General features: G+C 33.3%; 4 protein-coding genes and 1 long non-coding RNA gene across 7 annotated transcripts; 3 read left to right on the top strand and 2 right to left on the bottom strand.

Moving 5' to 3' along the window:
* The first annotated feature begins 1,449 nt into the window (after positions 1-1,449).
* On the top strand, positions 1,450-2,827 carry LOC121175031 (uncharacterized). Its single transcript, XR_005891921.1, has 2 exons — positions 1,450-1,809; positions 2,300-2,827. It is a non-coding gene; the product is annotated as an uncharacterized lncRNA (long non-coding RNA).
* A 2,236-nt stretch (positions 2,828-5,063) lies between these two features.
* LOC100788562 (peroxidase 72) lies at positions 5,064-8,464 on the top strand. The gene is made up of 4 exons (XM_003517158.5): positions 5,064-5,687; positions 5,991-6,182; positions 6,279-6,444; positions 7,727-8,464. The coding sequence occupies exons 1-4, from the start codon at positions 5,463-5,465 to the stop codon at positions 8,137-8,139; spliced, it is 996 nt and encodes a 331-aa protein (XP_003517206.1). The 5' UTR covers positions 5,064-5,462; the 3' UTR covers positions 8,140-8,464.
* A 541-nt stretch (positions 8,465-9,005) lies between these two features.
* LOC100788025 (disease resistance RPP8-like protein 3) lies at positions 9,006-12,966 on the bottom strand. 3 transcript variants are annotated; one of them, XR_005891917.1, is made up of 3 exons: positions 10,054-12,966; positions 9,615-9,957; positions 9,006-9,407 (listed from the first exon to the last, which is right to left on the bottom strand). XR_005891917.1 is itself a non-coding variant. In XM_003517157.5 (2 exons), the coding sequence occupies exons 1-2, from the start codon at positions 12,779-12,781 to the stop codon at positions 9,953-9,955; spliced, it is 2,733 nt and encodes a 910-aa protein (XP_003517205.1). In that variant the 5' UTR covers positions 12,782-12,966; the 3' UTR covers positions 9,438-9,952. The 3 variants fall into 3 exon arrangements, 1 of the variants encoding a protein (XP_003517205.1); XR_412916.4 differs by lacking the exon at positions 9,006-9,407 and having other exon boundaries at positions 9,438-9,780; positions 9,892-9,957; XM_003517157.5 differs by lacking the exon at positions 9,006-9,407 and having other exon boundaries at positions 9,438-9,957.
* A 1,323-nt stretch (positions 12,967-14,289) lies between these two features.
* On the top strand, positions 14,290-15,601 carry LOC100527634 (uncharacterized). Its single transcript, NM_001248302.2, is given in 4 exon segments — positions 14,290-14,488; positions 14,609-14,682; positions 14,775-14,873; positions 15,243-15,601. Coding segments are annotated over 4 exon segments (390 nt in total). The 5' UTR covers positions 14,290-14,327; the 3' UTR covers positions 15,299-15,601.
* Positions 15,602-15,729: 128 nt separating this feature from the next.
* On the bottom strand, positions 15,730-20,649 carry LOC100815117 (probable methyltransferase PMT27). The gene is made up of 8 exons (XM_003516512.5): positions 18,812-20,649; positions 18,562-18,711; positions 17,531-17,801; positions 17,305-17,415; positions 17,051-17,225; positions 16,658-16,924; positions 16,384-16,578; positions 15,730-16,289 (listed from the first exon to the last, which is right to left on the bottom strand). The coding sequence occupies exons 1-8, from the start codon at positions 19,826-19,828 to the stop codon at positions 16,085-16,087; spliced, it is 2,391 nt and encodes a 796-aa protein (XP_003516560.1). The 5' UTR covers positions 19,829-20,649; the 3' UTR covers positions 15,730-16,084.
* Positions 20,650-21,412: the final 763 nt, after the last annotated feature.

Here is a 21,412-nt window from a genome sequence, read left to right as displayed (position 1 = left end):
GATATAAGCATACATAATACTCCTAACAACAAATGCATACAAAATTACTTCCGATCGAGTTACTTTGATATCTTCCTTACATTCAAGCTGCAAAGCTTTATGTGTGATCGAGTACAAATATAAGCATACATAATACTTGTAACAACATATACACACAAAGTTACTTTCATCTGTTTTCGTTCCAAATCATAAAAAAGAAACAATACTTTTATCATTAATTTTTCTTTACTTTTTTTTATTATATCAATTAATTTATGTTGTGCACGTTCTCTTCTCTTTCTATTTCTTTTTGTTCTATAAATATATTAAATATATACAAATACAATTTCTATATGAACAGAATTTTTTTTGCCTAATAAGTAGAGTACTTTTTTGTAGATTACAATTAGTGTCTAATAAGTTTAATAATTTAAAATTTAATAATGAACAGAAAAGAGCACTTATTAAGGTTTATTTAATGTTATTTCTTAACTTTTTTGGATTCATCGTGTGCGAGAATTACTTTTTCATGCGATAAAGTAATCTTGTCCTTATATTATGTGGGTATTCCGAGGACTGTACGTGGTCCGTGAACGTGGAGCTTGGAAGACTTAAAAGTAAAGCAAGTGCACCTATGAAGCATTATTAATTAAGAGAGTAAGAGACAGAGCATGTAACTTCACTTTATTGATTTTGGTTTGAATAATGTTGCATTTATGTAATAATCCTTAGTTATCTTTACAACTTTAATGCTCATTGCTACATGTCTAAACTTGATGTTATCTTATCTTATAAAATAAAAAATTGATAAAAAAATAATAATGGAAAGAGGGGAAGAAAGTGATCCTATATATCCCACTCCGTACGTCTACAACTCCCTAATTTTTTAGTAGCCAAGTTGTCGATTTCATTGGAATCAAAGATAAGCACATATACTATATACCCAATAATCATATACACTACCCAAAAATAAACGAAAAGAAGTAATGCTAAGAATATAATGTTAAATCAAGAGAAGACAACTTTAGTTTGAGATATAGACTAATTGAAAGTTGAAACGTAGAGAGGGGCAGGTATCCAACCATACCTGTTCCTTCATTACATTGCATCATATATGAATCATCTAATAATAGTCTTTATTATTTATTTTTAGCCCTTATCAACATTAGTATTTTATATCCTTACAGATATAAACAGCTGCAAAACTCTAAATGAAGGTTGTTACAATGTTACGGGTTTCAAAATTGAAGAAGTTATTCACATTTAACTCATAAAAGGTTGAGCATTAGCAGACAGTAGCCTTTGTAGCTTCTTTAATTTTCACCGACACAATTAGAAAAGGAGAATAAATTAAGAATGCTAACGTGGATACAATTGTTTATTATAATATAATAATATATCATTCTGTCCACCATTCCACCGTATTAAAATCACTCTTCCTTCTTTTTTATTATACCCGAGGTAGCCATTTTCCAATGAAAAAAATGTGAAAAAGAAAATATCAACAAAAGGAAAGATATGCAAGAATTGCATTTGAAAGAATCAATCCAAGGCGATGGAATGGTTATTTATAGCTGGCGCTGGTATCCTTCACACTTCTCAGTTATCACGTTGCAGATACCATTTTTGAATTGCTAGGAAAATTTAGTCAACAATATCAAGAGCTACGATGAAGTCAACTTGAGCAGCTGAAGCCAACTTCATAGACTCCATCTAATAAGACACAGAGAACAAGAACGTACTGCAAGGTTTTCGATGTTGTGATAGTTGAATGGAAGCCTTCTAAACTCAAGACTCAGTTATAGTGCAAGCAACTGAAGGATCCAAACTGTAATTTGCTTGGCTGATAGAAATAGTTTTTTATCAATAAATATTAATTATTAATTTTTTAATTTTTTGTTAGTAGGAGAGCTAAAACATGTGACCTTTCTTTTATTTTCTTTTTTCTTAACCACCTACCAACCTTTTATTTCCATTGAATTACTAGTCTTCGGCCTCAGTTTTATTTGGTTAATGAAATAAAGTGAAATGAAAATATGAAAAAATGAGTAGAAAATGAAATAATTTTTGTAAGTTATTTGATAGAAGAGAAAATGAAAAGAAAAAGATAAAATATTTCTTTCATCCTTCTTGGTTGTAAAGTGATAAATGCTACGCATAGATATATTTTACGATTAGATGATATAAAAATTATTAGATTTTTCTTTTTTTATTGTTTCTTTTTATGCGAATAATTAGAGTTTTTAACACCATATGAAATTTTGTCCAATAAGTGTTAAATTGGTCAATTTAAACTCTTTTGATGGTATATTTGTTACAGAAACATAAAAGAAAACTTGGAAGAGAAGTTGAAGATTTGAAGACTTTCACTAAGCGCGTCATACACGCTCAGTGCAACGCAGTCGCTCAACGAGTAGCACTCGCTCAGCGCAAAGAAGTCAAATGCGCTTAGCGCGAGTCGTACACTAAGCGCATGACCACCGCCTCACTCGCTCCATGCAGCAGTTGCGCTTAGTGCGATGTTGCATAAAAATTAAGTTAAATTATGCCTATAAAAGGAGGAGAAGACAAAGGAAAAAAGACATATGGCTACACACTGAAGATCCATAAGATTAGAGCTTCTTATAGAGAGCAAAGGCTAGAATTTGTGTATGAATACGGGGAATCAACCATTAGGAGTTATTTCTCCCCCATATATTGATTCTTCTTCTCTTCCCATCAACTCATTGCAATTGTAAAGTCTCTCGTGACAATGGAGATTAAAACCCTCAATGTTGAGAGTCTAACAACCAAATGTTGGTGATGTAATTTATTTCCTATTATCTATTTAATGTTATTTTAATTATTATTGTCTCTTTTTGTGCTTAATTTCATTGATTGTGAACTGATCACCCATATTCATGTATGTGTTTTAGGATTTAGGCATTGAGAAATGTTTATCTTCTTAGAACTAGGAAAGAACATCTAAATGATTCATATCTAGGAATAGAATGATATTGTTTCTTTGTTCATAATGTAATTTAACTGATTTATTCTATTAAGGGATTAAGAGATGGATTAGGTAAAGTAGACTCTTTTACTTGAAGGATCATGATAAGGATAAACAAGTAGATGTAGGTGATAATTGAAATGATATTAAATAAAAAAATCATTAATATTACATCAAGAATAGTTTTAGTAGGCTAGACTCCAACATATTTACATTCTGAGTCAATCTTAACATGAGAGCCCCGAAAGTATTTGTTTTTCTTGTCCTTGTCTATTTTAGGTAATTATTTTAACTTTATATCAATTTACTTTCAATCTCCAATCTCTCAAATCTTTAATTGAATTTATTAATTTCTTGAAATTAAAAGTATATCAATCTAAGTACAAACAAAGTTTATCTGGACTTAACTCGAACTTCCGTTTTACTTTATTACTTGAAATAATTTGGCGCACTTCTCACTCGATTAACATATAGAAAGAGAAATGAAAGAAAAATTATATAAAATGACATAACTATCTTAAATGAAAAATGAAATATAATATAAAAAAGATAGTCTAAATAATAATAATAAAAAGGAGTAACTATTGTAGTACGTACGATTTATATTTTCTTCCGTCCTCTACTCTAAATTATGTACAAAGTAGTTCGTTAGCTTAGATAGAATGGTAGGAGTTAGTATAATATACATAAACTCATAAGTTTAAACTTTATTACAATCATTGTACAGGGAAAAAAACTATGAAAAAAAAAATAAAGATTATGATGTTTTCATTCCGTCTCAATCCATTCCTTTAACTTTAAACTTCGATTCCAAACGTACGCGTGAGGTAGTACTAATGAAGTCCGTGCCTTTTGAATAGAAAATGTGGGATAAAGCCCTTCAGATTGAATGTCTTAAAAGTGAACGAGTGAGATTATAGCTAGCCTTCATTAAATTTCATTTAAAATATACTTCTTTTTGGAAAGATTATTAAATTCACTAAAATAATGATAGACTAGATTATGTTAATCAACCATAGTTGGGTATAATTTTTGTTTAGATTTACACAGTAAAAAAAATACAATTAAATTTCTGTCCGCTAAAGAAGCATTCACTAATTATATGTCAAACATGATTGATATTTATAAAAAAAATATGAATGATGGAAAAAAATATTTTAGAGAAAAACTATTAAAATATTATTTTCAGAAAATAACGTGTCAATGATGTAATATCTCTATTTTAAAATGTAGCTTTAAAGTCTTGTGCAATGATTGATGAAATTAATAAACTTTTATAAGATTTAGAAGAAAGAAAAACTATGGGACTAAAATACCTTTATTTTTTTAATAATTTAATTCATAAAAGGAAAAAAATATAAATTTATGATTATTTAGGAGAAAAAACGAGAAAGACAAAGTTAAAACGATATAATCAAAAGCCTTTCAAGAAAAAAAATGATATAATCAATATGTCTTTGATATTTTAAAATGAGAACTAATTCAAGTAAAAAAAATAGTTTAATCATTTGATTTCTACATTTGTCCTCATTTTATGTTTTAGTCTCTATATTTTGGTTATTACACAAGTAATTTTTATATGTTTTAGTCCTTTTTTAACGATAAAATATAATTATTTAATTTTTTATATCTTCATTTTGTGTCAGTTTTATACTGTGCAAAAAAAAATAGTGACTAACACACAAAAAAAATTGATCATGTAGGCACTAGAATGTAGAATTTATAAGCATGGGGACTGAAAAAACAAATAACTAATCAAACCTTAAAATAGTTTACTAAAATGAAAGTTATTTTACCATGGTGGTAATACTTTATTAGCCTTAATCATGATTTTGTCTAGTGAAAAGCAAAAGATATTGCTTAAAAAAAGAACTAAACAAAGGAATTGATGCTGATGTTAAAATAAAAAGACCAGTATAACTTTCAAAGAAAGGATACCGTAACAATGTCAAAGGAACCGGGTCCATAGCTAAGGCCTTTTTACATATATAATACTGCACTATTTTGCCTTTTCATAATATTTTTTTAATTTCCATTGATCGTGTCATTCATCTTACCTCATAATTCTTGATCTTATCTTTTATCTCCTTGTAAAAATTATTGAGAAATTTACTTGAAAAACGGCATTATTCTTTCTGCATCAAGTGTTTTTGCTTTATACCAAACTGAAAGCATGTTGCTCTGCATTTAGACTACGAACCCAATTTGTAAATACTGGAGCTTTGGGTGATTTAACATGACAAGAACCAAGAGCTAACTACTCTTCATCTTTTATACGGATTTGAAAACTAGTTAGTTACCAACTCCACCTTTTTTCAACCCTTCCATTGGGCCTTTTTTCAAACTCGTTCTCTGTCATGCAATAATCTTCTATCAAGTTCTTCTCTATAAATACCATACCCCATCACGGTGCTCATTCAATCCAACTTGAAAACTCTTCTTCAACAACCCTTCTTTTGATCTGTGCAAGTGATCTTGAAAGGAGGGAACAACAATGGTGAAGTCTATAAACTTTCTCCTACTTCTGTCTCTACTAGCCTTTGCTCCCTTATGTCACTGTAAAAAGAAAATAGGAGGTTACCTCTACCCTCAATTCTACGACGGTTCATGCCCCAGAGCTCAAGAGATTGTCCAATCCATCGTTGCCAAGGCAGTGGCAAAAGAACCCCGCATGGCTGCTTCGTTGCTCAGACTACATTTCCATGATTGTTTTGTCAAGGTCTCTATATATAACAGATAACAAACCCCATAACTTAGTTAATATAAATAGAAAATTCATAGTAGTGGCATAACTATCTGATCTATGAGTCTTGCTTATGTGCATATTATAGAATTTAGTATAATGATATATTGACAGCTACACAGTTTATACACCTAGTTGACACCTTTTATTCTTCTATCTTTTTTTGTCACGTTATATCACTTATTACATGTGTATTGTGTCTATGAGCACGAGTGTACATGAATTATTTTTGTAGAACTTATATGGCTCAAATGCATGACTCAAAGTTTAATGTTTCAGGGCTGTGATGCATCGGTGCTGCTAGATAGCAGTGGAACTATTATCAGTGAGAAGAGGTCAAATCCCAACCGTGATTCAGCCCGAGGATTTGAAGTCATTGATGAAATTAAATCTGCACTAGAGAAGGAATGCCCACATACAGTGTCATGTGCTGACATTTTGGCTCTAGCTGCTAGAGATTCAACTGTTCTTGTAAGTATCTTTTTTTTTTTTTTGCACTCTAATACCCTTATCTTGATATTTGACTATCAAAACTTTATTATCAAGCCTTATTTATAATCTCTGCAGACGGGGGGACCAAGCTGGGGAGTACCTTTGGGCAGAAGGGACTCTCTTGGTGCGAGTATTAGTGGCTCAAATAACAACATTCCTGCTCCCAACAACACATTCCAGACCATTTTAACTAAGTTCAAGCTTAAGGGGCTTGACATTGTTGATCTAGTTGCTCTATCTGGTAAGACTCCCAGTACTTTATTTGTCTATGGTTTTTTGCCTTCAAAGCATGTAGGTTTATGGTTATAATTTGTTTTGATGAGTATTTACAAACTTAACCTTAGATGCGGTTAAAATTGAGTTTAAAGCAAAATCATGTATATTTCAAAACTTTTATTCCAAAATCAACTTTGCAGTAAAATTTACTATACAATTTTCAACTAAACACAATAATTACATTTTTTTATTTTTTTTACAGAATACATTTTTTTTAGTTAAATGCACTTTTGGAAACAAACTTGATTTTATTTTAATGTAATGAGACATACACAAATTTTGCAAAACATGTTTTTGTGCTTCAAAAGTAAGCGAGAGAGTCTCATTGATTTTCAATGGAAGTGAAAATAGGTTGGGTTGAACAAAATTTTGTTTAAATGGACTAGGTCTAGCTGGAAAAAAAATGGACTTGATTATTTAAAAAATTTAGTCTAAATTTGGTCTATTACATATTATAAACTTTATTTTAGGTTTAATCTAAGTTTGATTTGACCTATAAACCTATCTAAAAACTTATTTGATATTAAAGTTTTTACAAAGGTCTTCTTTCTACATGAGCTAATAAGCTCATAGGCCAATCGAAAAAAATTCTACATAAATAAAACTATAATTTATAAAATTAAAATGATTGATACTCAAAGCAATGATGAGACAAATGTGCAAATAGTAGATTAGATTTTATAAAAGTCTAGTCTAATATATTTATATGATACAAATTTATTTTTTATGTCTAATTTCACCTTTTGAACACTTGTTTAAAAGTCTATTTTGTAATAACATTTGTAAACAAGGCATAAATTTATCCCTTATACTATTGCTCTCCAACTCTGCAATTCTAAATCGCCATCCACCTTTATTTTCTTGAGACCAATATATGTTTGGATGAGAATTTGTAAATTCAATTTTAAATAAACTTGATTTTATAAAATTAATTTTGGTTAGAAGTCAATTTGGAGTGAAGTGATTTATATTTAAAAATTTGTATTTTTTTAATTAACAAATTGTATCTTAAACTCAGGTATATATTAGCATTGTATGAAAATTTTACCCAACGCAGAAGTTACTTTTTTTTTTCACTTTCAAACAAATGGGCTTTGGGAGCAAACTTTGACTTTGACAAAATACAATCAAACATGATATTTTGTTGTGAAATCCCATTTGGACTATATCAGCGTGCGTTTGATAGTTTCAATTATTGGTATTTTAAAGCTGCATTTCCAGCATAAACAATATTTGTAATGTTATAGGGAGCCACACTATAGGAAATTCCCGATGCACCAGCTTCAGGCAAAGACTATACAACCAAACAGGCAATGGAAAAGCAGACTTCACTCTTGATCAAGTGTATGCTGCTGAATTGCGCACTAGGTGTCCAAGATCTGGTGGGGACCAGAATCTCTTTGTCCTAGACTTTGTTACCCCAATTAAATTTGACAACTTCTATTACAAGAACTTGCTGGCTAACAAGGGTCTCTTAAGTTCTGACGAAATTCTCTTGACAAAGAATAAAGTATCCGCGGATTTAGTGAAGCAGTATGCAGAAAACAACGATATTTTCTTTGAACAATTTGCCAAGTCCATGGTTAAGATGGGAAACATTACTCCTTTAACAGGGTCAAGGGGTGAGATCAGAAAGAACTGCAGAAGAATTAACAAGTGATGAAGTGATATCATTGTCATGTTGCACGTGTGATAGTTGCACCTACAGTTTACTTTTCTTTACTTTGTTTACCGCATTAAAAAAAGGAGTGTCCATTGATCTATTCTGTGGTGAGTTGAGCAAGTCATTAGCAGTGTCGTGATGTGCCTTGAATATCCTTTTGATAGCGTTGTTGTGTGTTTAATTAAATTTATGTAATTGGATGTTTCAAGGTCAGGCTTGAAATTAGAATTGATTGTTCAAGTAGTAGGAATTTATGTAGGTATTCAAGTTTAAATAAAATTTGTATCACCTTTCATGTTGAATAAAATAGAATTCCAATAAATTTTTATTGAACTCCCTTTTCTTTGAGTTATGCTTCATATGCAAAATAAAATGTTGTGTTATGTTTCTTTTTGAATTTACCTTTTAAATGAAATCAATATATATATATATATATATATATATATATATATATATATATATATATATATAATCTAATGTCTAGTTATGTACTACTGACTACTGTCAATGTATAATACTATGATATAACAAGAAATCACAATTAATATAATTTTTAAAATAATTATTATAAAAATAAATAAAGTTATCTTATACAATAACTTGCAATGATAATATAAAAATCTTTTATACTATCAACTCATAAATTATTTACTCTATAACTAATTATTCTACAAGACTCAAATTGTTGAAAAGCATAAATATATTTAAAAATACTTAATCTATTGTTCAAATACTATAAACTGTTTTTAAAATTTATTTCCAAATGCAAATTAATTTCTTTTGAAATTAAGTACAGGAGTAGAAAAGAATAATTTCTTAAAAACAATTATTTATATTTTTAAACTCTATAAAAAAAAAAACTAATAAAAAAACAAAAATAGGTACTAGCGTGCTCACCGTGAAAACATAATTGATTATTTCTCAGCATGAACTTAATCTAATCACACTAATAATCTAATGCAAAAGAAGGAAAACCAAAAAATCTAGTGCAATAGAAGGTGCTGCCTTTTCCTTTTTTTATGAAGAAAAAGAAGTTACCTTGTTTCAGGCTTTTTATAGTCTGAGGTAGAACAATGAATGGAGGTGCAAAACAGAATAATGCATTATGCCCGTTCATGGGCGAGAAGGTTGATGCAAAGGCAAAACGGAATGAGGTACAGAACTTACTTGATTACTGAGATTAATAATGACAAGTTTTTTCTGTAGTTACTGCGAGAAGGTTGCATTACATAACAATGAAATTCTTTATACTGCACCAACACTTGCTGTAAATGAAAAAAGGATTGCAAGAGATATAGCAAAATCTAGTAGATATATAATTACAAAACTTGGTAAGTGTCTAGTGATGTTCAGTTGTGTTGGAATGAAAGAAACAAAACACAGGACAAAGAATATCCGGGACCCTTTTTTGGCCACATTTAAAATTTAAACCATAAATTTAAAAAAAAATTGAAAAAATATTGGCCATTTACCTGTAATTGAGATATCCTTTTGTGAGCAAAAGGTTTCTGTTGAATTTGGCATAGCTGTTCAATCTCAGAGAAATGCTCTATGTACTGCTCACACAAGTTCCACATCTAATGGCATTCACAATTAGTTATTGGAAGCCATTCCCAAAGGATGAAAGGGAGTAACATCCTGGGTGCATAGAAGTGGAAAAAGTTATCAGTGCTTGACACTTCATCAAGCAGTATGTATTTTGTCAACAATAAACTAAAGCAGGCATGCTGAAAATTGGAGTGCCAATACTTGAAAATGCTTCCATTCCATAGCTGAAGGCATGTGTCACCCACTAACATTGTGCCAGAAACTAATCTGCAGTAACGAAAGTAAGTTTTCTAAATTCTTGTCTTCACATACAATGTACTTCATATCAAATTTTGTATTTGTTTGGTGAATAAAGTAGCTTACCAATTGCCAAAATGTCTGTAGTTGATTCAATTACTGGAGTATTTGTGAAGTCGAACAAATCTTTAGTCCGAAGTTTATGTTCAAATTCTACTGGCATTCCTATAATTTTTAATTTCTTCAGAGAAGTGATAGCTTTCAGTCCTTCTGGAATCTTTTTCAGCTTCTCACAGCGGTCAATAACCATGTTCTCAAGCCTTGGCATTGCATTTTCCTCAACTGTCCACTCCTCCAATTCTTTCAAAAGAACAAGTCGCAAAATATGCAGTTGTGGAAACCCTTCACCATTGAAGTTCAGTTCCGGCCAATTGTATGCCCCTTTACCCAAAATGAGCACTTTAAGGTTTGGCAATCTCTCCAGTTTGGCAATAGACTCCTTCTGTAGGTGGGAGTTATGCAGAGTTAGTTTTAAGAGGTTTGGTGGGAATTCGTGTGGATCAGGTAGCTTCTTGATCTTTCCATTTAAAGAGAGTTTCTGAAGATGAGTGCACTGAGACAGCTGCATAAAGATTGGAAATTCATCCTCTTCAGATTGAAGTGATAGTGACAGTGAATGGAGGTTGTGTAATCCTTGTACAGTAGAAAGAACAGAATTCACCATTTGTCCTGATAATTCACAAATCCCCAATTGCCTGAGGTTGATCATATTCGCTAAACCACCATCTACTATCCAGTTTCCAGCCTCAATGTGCGGTAGGGTTTGTAGATTGGTTAATGTATCCATCCGTAGATGGCTGCTATCTGGAGAATCAAATGGAGTGTACAGGAGGAGATGTCTCAAGTTCACCATCTTCCAAATTACGTTTGGTATTTTCATCAAAAAACAACAATACCTTAAATCAAGTGTCTGTAGGTTTTGCAAGTTTCCAATGGAAGGTGGAAGTTCTTCTTCTAGATTAGTCTTCCTCAATCCTAGATACCTCAATTGAATCAAGTCCCCTATCAAACTTGGCAGGCTAACTACCCGAACACCATCTAATTCTAATACCCTGAGCAGCTTAAATTTCCTGTAGATGAAATTCAATTTCTTTTCTTGCTGAAAATTCAAAGGATGCCAGAGTTTCCTCACTATATCATTATATTCTCTGTTGAAGAACAGCAGGGAACGTGAATGACCAGCATTGTGTTTTAAGGAGTCATACCTGTCATGGCAAGAATGCATGGAATGGCGCCGGGCTTTAGTCGATTGACCTGCCACATCACCCTGAAATATTTTGAGAAAATATTCTTCTTTTCCTTTAGAGAGTGAAAGATCTCTAAGAAGATGGTGGATGCGAATTGTTTTGACTCTTCCTAATGAGCTTACTGTTCCCACTTGAATCATGCACCTACCAATCAATTCATTCAAGTATTTCTGAGCAACACCTTCTGCAGTTTCTTCTCCTTCTTGCAGTAGAAATCCCTCCGCCACCCATAGTCTGATCAATTTTTTCGTCTGAATGTTCACACCCTCTGGGAAAAGACCCAAATATAGAAAGCAAGACTTCAAATGAGGAGGCAGATCATTGTAGCTAAGGGCCAAAATTCTAGCTATCTTCTCTTGCTCTTCTAGCAAGTGCCAGCTGATATTTTGCAGCACCCGCTTCCATTCCCCACTTGACTTGAGTTTCCTAGACAGCAAACCACCAACCACTACCACAGCCAAAGGCAAACCTCCACATTTAACCACAATCTCCTTTGCAAGACTCTTCAACTGAACCAACTCTAACGGGATGCCGTTCGCTCCGGGGAACGCTTTGTTGCAGAGCAATCTGAAACTCTCATCTTCTGTCAAAGTCCTCAACTGATGAGGATTGCTACAAGCATCAGCATGTAAAGCAACATCCCCATTCCTTGTGGTGAGCAATATCTTACTTCCCATCTTCCCTCTGGGAAATGCAGATTTTAAACCATCCCAAACCTCCATGCCCCATATGTCATCAAGCACCACCAAATACCGTTTCTCACTCAACACATTGCGGAGCTTGTTGACCAACTCTTCCTCGGGTATTTTCTCCATTTCATCTCTGGTGAGAGCATCCACATCCCTGAGAATCCCTTGCAACACATCCCTCCTCCTATACTCCTTAGATACATACACCCACGCTTTGCACTCAAAATGGTTGGTGATTCTGGTGTGATTGTAGAGCTTCTTAGCCAAAGTGGTTTTCCCCAAACCACCCATACCAACAATAGAAACCACATGAGGCGTTGGCTCCACTGCAAGCAACTGGGTAAAAAGCAGCCGCATGTCATCCTCAAGCTCAATAACATACTCCTCTTCAGAATAAGGAGAAGGCTGTCTCCAGTGCCTCAACCTTTCGTTACTGTTGTTGCCATCATCACGGGTCATTACAACGACGCCGTATGTTTCGCGCCGGTCGGATATGCTCTTGATCTTGGACAGGATCTTGTCGATTCTGGTCCTCACCTTGTAGAGATGAAAGGGTCTGAACACCTTGTCTAAGCTGCTCTGCATGGTGGTCTTGTACACGTAGGTTTCTATGAGCTCCTCTGCTTCGAAAGCCACGTCTCGGATTTCCGACACCCACATGCGAACGCGGTCGTTGCCTTCTTGTTTTGCATCTGCGTCCCTCAGAAAGCTCTGCATCCACCCCAATTCGTTCTTCAGGTTCTCCACTTGCTCTCTCACCCCTGCCAGCTGTGAAACCGACACCGCCGCCACTGCTGCTTGTTCCACCAGCAGCTCCGTCAGCTTGGTAACGACCGTTGACACAGCAACCTCGGCCATCTTATGTTGTCTTCTTCTCTGCTCTGTTTCTCCCAACAAGACTAGATCTTCTGCAAACGGGGGTTTCTGTTCCACTTCTTTCGTGTGTGGTGATGAGAAGCTTCCTTCAATCAACTGCGACTTTGTTAACTTTTATTTCCCACAGAAGTTTGACTTACAAATAACGAATTACGTTCTATTAACCGTTGGACCTGGACAATAGTTGTAGTCAAATTTAAGGTTCTGGTCAAAATGAAGAAAACCTCATTCTTTTAAATAATTATATTATTTAATTTGAAGTATGCTTTAAATTCTTATAAAATAAATAGGGTTTTTTTTTATTTTCATAAAATTAAAAATATGAAATCACTTTTTTATATTGTCTCGTGTCACTAGTTAACAATTTCTGTTTTTTTTTTCTGTTATAAATTATTAGTATAAAAAATTCACCAACTTTAAAAAGATTCTATCAAAAAATTTAACTAATTATTTTTTATAAGATTTCTTCTTCCAATTATATTTTTTGATTCACAAGGCTTTTCTTATGTGTTTTACACAAGGTCATGTGATTATTACAAATGGCAATCCACTAATGTTTGTGATAATGTATAAGCATGTCACATTTCTAAAAAATTTATAATCACTTAAAACAAATATTATTTAATTATATTAAAATAAATTTCAGTAACAAAATTTAGTAAATTAAAATATTGAATGGATGAAAATAAAATAAAATAAAATAGGAATTAAAACTAAAATTCACTCTATTTACTGAGATTAAAAATGATAATTTCAAATTCTAGAGGAATAAAAATAATAATAAAAGAATTAAAATTAAAATCCACTCATTTTATAGACAATAAAAACGTATTTAAGTCTATTATAATATTTATTATTTTTTTGTCATTAATCATCTTAACTTTATATTATTTTTATCTCTCTATTGTAAAAAAAATATAAATATAATCTTTTTAAATATGAAATAGATTTAAAAATAGATAAGATGGAAATTTAACAAAAAATAAATAAAAATTGAATAATTTAATTAAAAGGAAAATTTTGAATTTTTTTATGTTGTGTGAAAATTTTCTTCCAAGTTAGCGATACATAAATAAAAGAAAACTTAAAATAATTTAATCAATTTAATTTGTGAGTATTTAAATAAAAAAAATTAAACATTTAAAGAAGAAGAAAATTAATAGTAATACTAAACATACCTAATTTTAAAATAGAAAAAAAAAACTATTTAGCCTAAAAAAACTCAGAAAAACAAAATCGCATACAAATTGAGTTAAAGAATTAAAAGTGCAATTAATCTTTAAAAAAAAACTTATTCGTTAAATTGATGATAGTAAGTACCACTATAAACTAAATTAGTGTTTTTACTCATTTTTTTGGATGAAGTAAATGCATTTTTTTAAAGAGTAATAAGAATTTGATATTTTAAACTTTATTCGGAAACGAAGGGTTTGCGTTGCGTTTTACACCTCTTTTTGTTTAAGAAACCCCCTTCCTTCTTCTTTGTATTTGACGGGAAGAAACGCATCGAGCGTGGAGAAAGAGAAGGATGATGAGGTTAAGGTGGAGTGTACTCGTAATGGTCACGTTCGCTGTTTCTCTGTTTTGGCTTGGACCCCTGCAAGTCAAAGCCTCTAATTCTGTTTCCGCCTTCGTTCAAAACGCCATCTACTCCAACAGAATCGCCGTTTTCTCCAAATCCTATTGCCCGTACGATCCTTCTACTTTCCCCCTATTGCATCAAATTACAACTTCATTTCATTTCATTTAGATTAAATTAATACTACCTTAATAATTAGGGTTTTCCTACTCTCTGTTTCGTGTTGATAGCTACTGTTTGCGCGCCAAACGCTTGCTTGCTGAACTCAATGAAAAACCTTTTGTGGTGGAGCTCGATTTGCGAGGTATTCGTGGCTACCCAATTTCTGTGTCCTGTTCAAATGTTATCATTGTTCAACCTTTTCACGTGGGTCACGGTGGTTTTTTTTTCCTGCAGATGATGGGTTTCAAATTCAGAGTGTTCTTCTGGATTTGATAGGTAGAAGGACAGTCCCGCAAGTGTTTGTGAATGGCAAGCATATTGGTGGATCGGATGGTTAGTTAGTTCTTAGCTTTCCTGCTTTTATCTATGTGGCTGTTTAAATTCACTTTGGATCACTCGCAATCACATTGAAATACTAATTTATGTAATTTTAGATAAATGTTTACATACTGATCTTGTGTTAGATATACCAAGTTTTACTGTTAACTTGCTTTTAGAATAAAAATATTCAAACATAAATCATGTTGCTTCAAAATCAACTTTACAATAACAAATTCATTTTAAAATCAGTTTTGCAAACACTCACGCTAACCCACACTGTCTTATAACCTAAGGTTCACCGTTAACCTTCATTCTGTTTTCACTTTGCATACCCTTTGTTTGTACCACTCACATAGTCTGGCTACTGTTTTTGCAATTCAGATCTCAGTGCTGCCGTCCAAAGTGGTGAATTGCAGAAACTTCTCAGTGCAAGTTGATGGTGTACTAGAGATTTACGAGCACTGACATCCTTCATGGATAATGAAGTTTTCAAGCATTTAGAAGCATAATATGTTTTGTTGCCCTTTTAGTTTTCTGGGTATTTAGGCGACAGTGCCTATTCTTTAGAGGAATAGGATGCCATTCTGCTTAAAATCCACTTGAATTCTTCACCTAGAAATGTAGGACTCTTGAAAATGATGAGCTCTAAAACATAGAATTTGAGCTCTAATTGGTAGATTTGGCTCTCTATTTTTGGTTTAACAGTTGATTAATAGTGAATTTCAATGTTCTTGCTCGTATCTTATAAATTTATAAATAGAAAAAAGAGAAATCCAATTTATAAATGAAGGTAATGGTTAAGCAATATTTCTCCTTCATTATTGTTTTGTTGAATCGATCTCAAATCTTAAATCATGGCATGATGACATCGAGGTGTCTGAAATATTGCTTCCAACAGAAAAATTAGGGGCGTAAGAGCTATTCAACAAAATAGTTCTGTTTTGAATAACTTAATTAAGTGATTATTTACTAGTTCTGAATGTAAGCACAGAACAGAATAACAAGGCAGGTTATATTGACAACTAAAAATCTAAATCTTCTTGGAGGTGCATCATCTATGTCATGTCGTATATGGCAAGTAATAGCGTGATGTTTTCAGGACAACTTTTGTGCCATTGAAGGTGGTGGATGAGAGACCAAATACATGTTACTGCCACTGCGCAGCTTTGTTTCAAAGCACACCTTGAATTAAACCACTTACTGTTTTGTTCAGTACCACTTCATCACAAAGCTACAGAATCAGGCCGCCATTTGCCTCTCTTTGCACAGAGCATACCCTCTTGTATTTTGCTATAGATTATTTCCCAATGAAGAGACTTCAACAAAGTTTCCACTTCACCGAGGGTGGTAGATTCATCACGGACAATCAACTTGCCTCCCGGTCTGATTATTCTATCCACCTCTGCCATAACAGCAACTAGTTTGCACCTGAGAAGCCAAAACAGCAGAACCAAATCAACATAATGCAACTTCTCTAGTATAAGTGAAAATTGTTGAAGGATCACACTACTTCCATCCATACCTATCTTTTAGCTTTGAGAAAAGGTTATCTGCATGCAGTATATCAAAAGTTCGTGGATACGTGTTGAAGGATTCACACCAATCATGATATATTCCGAAAAGACCTCTCTCAAAGATGATGGGAAGTGTGTCAGGAGAATCTACATTCACCACGTTGAACACCCAGACGGGAAGATCCCTCAGAGCAGCTGCAAATCTGCATTCACATTACTAATATTGAGTATTGCGTATCAAATAAAAATGTATAGTGGTTGTATACCAAGTTGAATTAGTACCCTCCATAGACAGCTCGCATGTCCATGACATTTCTCACGTTAGACAAACTTATTCCAGCGTTGCTCAACTCTTCCACAACGTTTTTCCATCGTTCATTGTCTGCTACAAAATCTTGAGGAGCTGGTTTTCCATAGATCCCAATTTGCGACTTGTTTAACCAATATGGGGGTTTCTGCAGTCGACGAGGCCAAGTTTCAGGCCATTTGGCTCCTCTCTCAGCCTGGTCTACAGGCACCTTGTGTATGCATGCCTGCAGAGGTACATACCTGAAAATATAATATATTTGGCCAGTCAATATTAGAAGCAATGTTATATATTTTACTGCTCAAATCAACTATGCAAAACATGTCAAAACGCCACTTTGTCCATTTCCCATGGAAGAGATTATTTACCAGGCAGCATTTGGATCATCATCATCCTTACACAATGGAGGTTCATTTTTCTCCCTTTGCTCGTAGCATTCGTTGGAAGTGGGTTTGCGGTAAACGGCAGCACCAACTTTGTTCAGTCCATCCTTGTTGATAGTCACAAGCTCCCAACAAATGGACTTAGTTAGCGAGGTCATTTCTAGGGGGCAAAATTACAACAGGTCAGTGACTATTACTAAGTTAATTATCTTCTCAAAATCAAAGATATGTAATCCTACCCTTCCATATCTCTACATCTTCCTCAAGCTTCTGGTACACAGGAGTAGCAGACCAAACAAAATAACCTCCTGGACGCAAAACTCGATTCAATTCCAAAAGCAACATGCCACCTGGAAAAGAGTTTCACATTTCTAAGTAACTATGGTTAACACAAAGCTAAGCCATTATGAAGATTCAATATGAATTGAAAAATCCAAATTCGAGAGAAGTGTTAGTAAGACCAACCATCTAGATGCCAAGGTACTCTACAACGTGCACAATGTACAAGATCAAAGACACTGCTGGGAAATGGTAGCCTTTGAGAACCCATGACAGCAGATATGGCAGGAATCCCTCTTTCAAGAGCAAATTGCACTTGTGCTTCATGTTCATCTTTAGGTGCAAAAGACATTGCAATAACATCTCTTTCAAATAGAAAACCTCCAAAACTACCAACCCCACACCCAACATCCAAGATCACCCGAGTGCGCTTTCCCCATGCAATATTAGGTTCAGCCTGCACGAGTGAAATTATAAATAGAAATTATGATTTTTTAGCAATGTCAGTGTATGAAATGCATATTTTGGCCTTTGTATTACAAAATAAATGTTGCCTGATGGGTATTAAGTTCTAACAAATGGCACAGTTATGAAAATAAGAAAAATATTAACAGTATATTTTCTAACATACCTTTTTTTAATACATTCTCTACCATTAATTGAAATTTTTAAAAAATAATAAGATTTTGTAGTCTCACTTTATATTTGTTGGCAGTTGAGATTTTTCTACTGCCATATGATATCTTTGAAGATTTTGTGATTACTTTGAAATTGGTTAAATGTTACTTGTGCTCAGAAAAAACAACTTGAAGCTGTAAGCCAATGATGCCTAGTTTTAGGTAGCCATAACGTGCTGTTTGTTTTACCCAATCAGGAACTTGTAAGTTTTCTATTAAAGCCTTGTTGTAATAAGTTCAAAGTGTGCAAAACCAAAATACAAACCAGAAATATATCATATCTTATCAGTTTTGACACCACCTTTATGTATGTTGCTGATCTAATATGACAGCTTCATAATATATGAAAAACCAGGCTGCATGTCTAATATGACTGCAGTCATGCTGCTTCCATGTTGCGTTTTGTTTTCATGTCTTTCTTTTTTCAACAATATTTAACATTCTTACAATTTTTTAGTTTTTAATAAATTTTAGCCAATAATAAAGAATGAATTAGAAAAAAAGAGTTGCAAACACTCCTCAAAATAAAGTTGTGATTACCTGTTGAACAAAATCAATATAGTGGAGAGCTCCATGAATAAACTGAGTGCCACCTCCAGGGAATGTCAAGAACTCTCCAGCCACTTTCACCCAGTTCTGGTGTCCCTTCACCTCTGCTAGCAGCTTGTGTGGTACGTTGTGGTACCATATCTATTTTAAAATACAATCATGCAAAATTATTAACCATGAAGATATATAAAAGGAGCCACTATATAAGTGTGTTGGACGTATCAATAAATAAAAAAATCACCTTATCTCTGCTGCTAGGCCACTCGATGGGTGTTTTGTAACCTTTAGGAATCGGCACAAGGCAAGTAGGAGGGTCCTCAGGACAATGCCTTTCCCTGTGTTCATAGTGTTTTGTGCTACGCAACTGTTTCAAAGCCTTTTCGTTGTCCAAACACGGTATATAATCAGCACCTGCAGTGACATTGCAGAGATACCACGTGTGATCTTCAAGTTTCTCATCGCTGTTGGATTCAACCGTCTGTCTCTTGTTCTCTTGTTGCGATTGATCAACTTGTGTTGACCACGGCTTCTTTGACTTTCCACCTTTCTTCTCTGCTTTTGGGTTTTGAGTTTCCTCTTCCTGAGAGCTTGTGCCCTTTGAAGCCGCATCAGAATCCTGTTGTGACGTGTCTGCTGGTACCTTTTCATATTTCTTTGCCACTTCAACCACACCTTTGTCCTCCCTCAGTTGTTCCTTATTTGCTTCATCTTCCTCCGTTTTAGACCCTCCTCGAGTGCCAAAACTTTGGACATCTTGTTGCTCTTGATTCTCTTCATCCTGTTTCTCAGGCTCAGAAATTTTCACATCACTGTCTGAACCAGCTTCATGTATCACAGCTGTGACTTGATCTTTTTGAGTTAACGAGCTTTCCTCAGAAAGCTGTGAGTCACTAATGTCAACTTGTTGCTTTTGTGGCTCATTGTTGGAATTATTATCATCGGCTTTAATGGCATCATCAGGAAGATGACCAGGGTTGTCTCCATACACAGCAGTAGGATTGTCCTTTTCTTTTTCTCCGCTTTTCGAGGTGGTTTCATGAGAATCTTCGGAGGAAGAGAGTTCATCATTGGTGGTTGCAGAGGTATCTATAGCTGTTCGAGTTGAGGTGTCTTCATCGCTCTGTGTTTGAGGTGGCACTACTGAGTTGGAGGTTAGCATCCACACGCCAAAAACACATAGTGCGATGAATACTAATATTGTCAAGGTTGATACGTAAGAAGGTGAAGAAGACTTCTTCCGTGTCTGAAACAGTGCCATATCAGAACAGTGTTGGGTGAATTAAGATGATGTTGAAAGTGACTCTGCATGGAGTTAAAAGAGATTGAAATTGAAGTTTGTAAAAGTGAAGATGGTGAGAAAGAATAGGAAATATTGTAATTGGAAGTTGGAATGTGGGGATGATCCAAAAGAGTAGTAGTAGGGAATTTGTTAAGAAAGTTTGGTTGATATGTTAGGAATTTGACAACATAAAGAAACTACGTGAGGCTTTAGTCTCTTCTTACATTTCAACCATAATCTGGCCTTTCTTTCAGGAGTTCTTTTAGTTTTTAACAGAAAACTAATTTAATTGCAGTTTCAAAATAAATTGAAGGTTTTTTTGCCCCTACAAAATAACGTGTAGGGAGTGAGAAGGATCCTATTACAGCGTGAATTTTAGTTTTTTTTTTCAAATGATATGATGCATCAAATTAATGTTGTTGTTTTTTTGGTACATTATATTTTTTTGTTTCGAAAGATTATATGGCTTCCTTTCATGGTTGAAAAATGAAAATAGTTTCAAGAGCCAGTCAAAAAATAAATAAATAAAACTTTATTAAATTGCTGAAACATGTAATATCCCAAAAGAGAACACACCTTAAAATTAGAAATAAAACTTATTAGTGAAAGGAAACAAAATAAACACTCATACACACTCATAATTTTTTTTTTTTTGAGGCAGACGCACACACTCAGAATATTCAGGGAAGAAGTTTAGATTAGTTATATCTATTTACTTAATGATTTTTATTTACTTTATTTATTTTTTGTTTGATTGTTTATATATTATTTATTAATTTTCCTTATTTTATTTTATCCATTTCTGTTTCTGATTTTTAGTATATTTATTATTTATTTATGTTACTAAAAAATACAAAACAAGGAGTGAGGTGTGAAGAGACAAAATGAGAGTGTAAATAGAATACAATAGCAGCTTCTTAAATATAGTGGACTGTAACGCTGCAGTAGGTTTTAAGGGAGCCAAACCCAAATGACTATGGATATTTTAGTTCATTAGAGCCCATTTCTAAATGGCGCATCATTTAAAAGGCTTCCGAAGCGAAATTTATTTTCAAGTACGCAAGTAATAATATAGTTATTTTAAATTTAATTCAAACTATATCAAGTTCTTAACATTCAAAAATGAAAATTTCAGTACCAAAAAGAAAACTAAAAAAAATTAAAAATAAATATACCTCACATGTTTTAGAAATGCTGTACTTTTTTCTTGTATACATATAAATAAGAAGAAAAAGACAACACCAATGTTCCAAACTCCGTGGACATCTCATCATCATTATTATTAAATGATGACAAGGATCAGATGTGTGTGAGAAATTTCCAAAATGCAAGTGTGGCTGGGTACTATGTTTATTTTCCCCGTTTAAAGCGATTGGTAGAGTCGGGGCAAACAAGGACCTGAATTAGGTTCTAAATTATATTTTTAAGTGAAGGAAAAAGTGAATATCTATAAGGACAAAAAGAGTAATTTGTCCCATACATGAAGATAACGGACTAACTAAGTGCTTTTTGGCTTCAAATTGAATAATAATGAATAATTGAATGTGAGGCATTCCTCCATTG

The sequence above is a fragment of the Glycine max genome, chromosome 1, assembly GCF_000004515.6.
Source record: "Glycine max cultivar Williams 82 chromosome 1, Glycine_max_v4.0, whole genome shotgun sequence".
In the NCBI taxonomy this organism is placed as follows: domain Eukaryota; kingdom Viridiplantae; phylum Streptophyta; class Magnoliopsida; order Fabales; family Fabaceae; genus Glycine; species Glycine max.
Note: the sequence above shows the minus strand (reverse complement) of the source record. Positions and strands in the feature narration are given on the sequence as shown.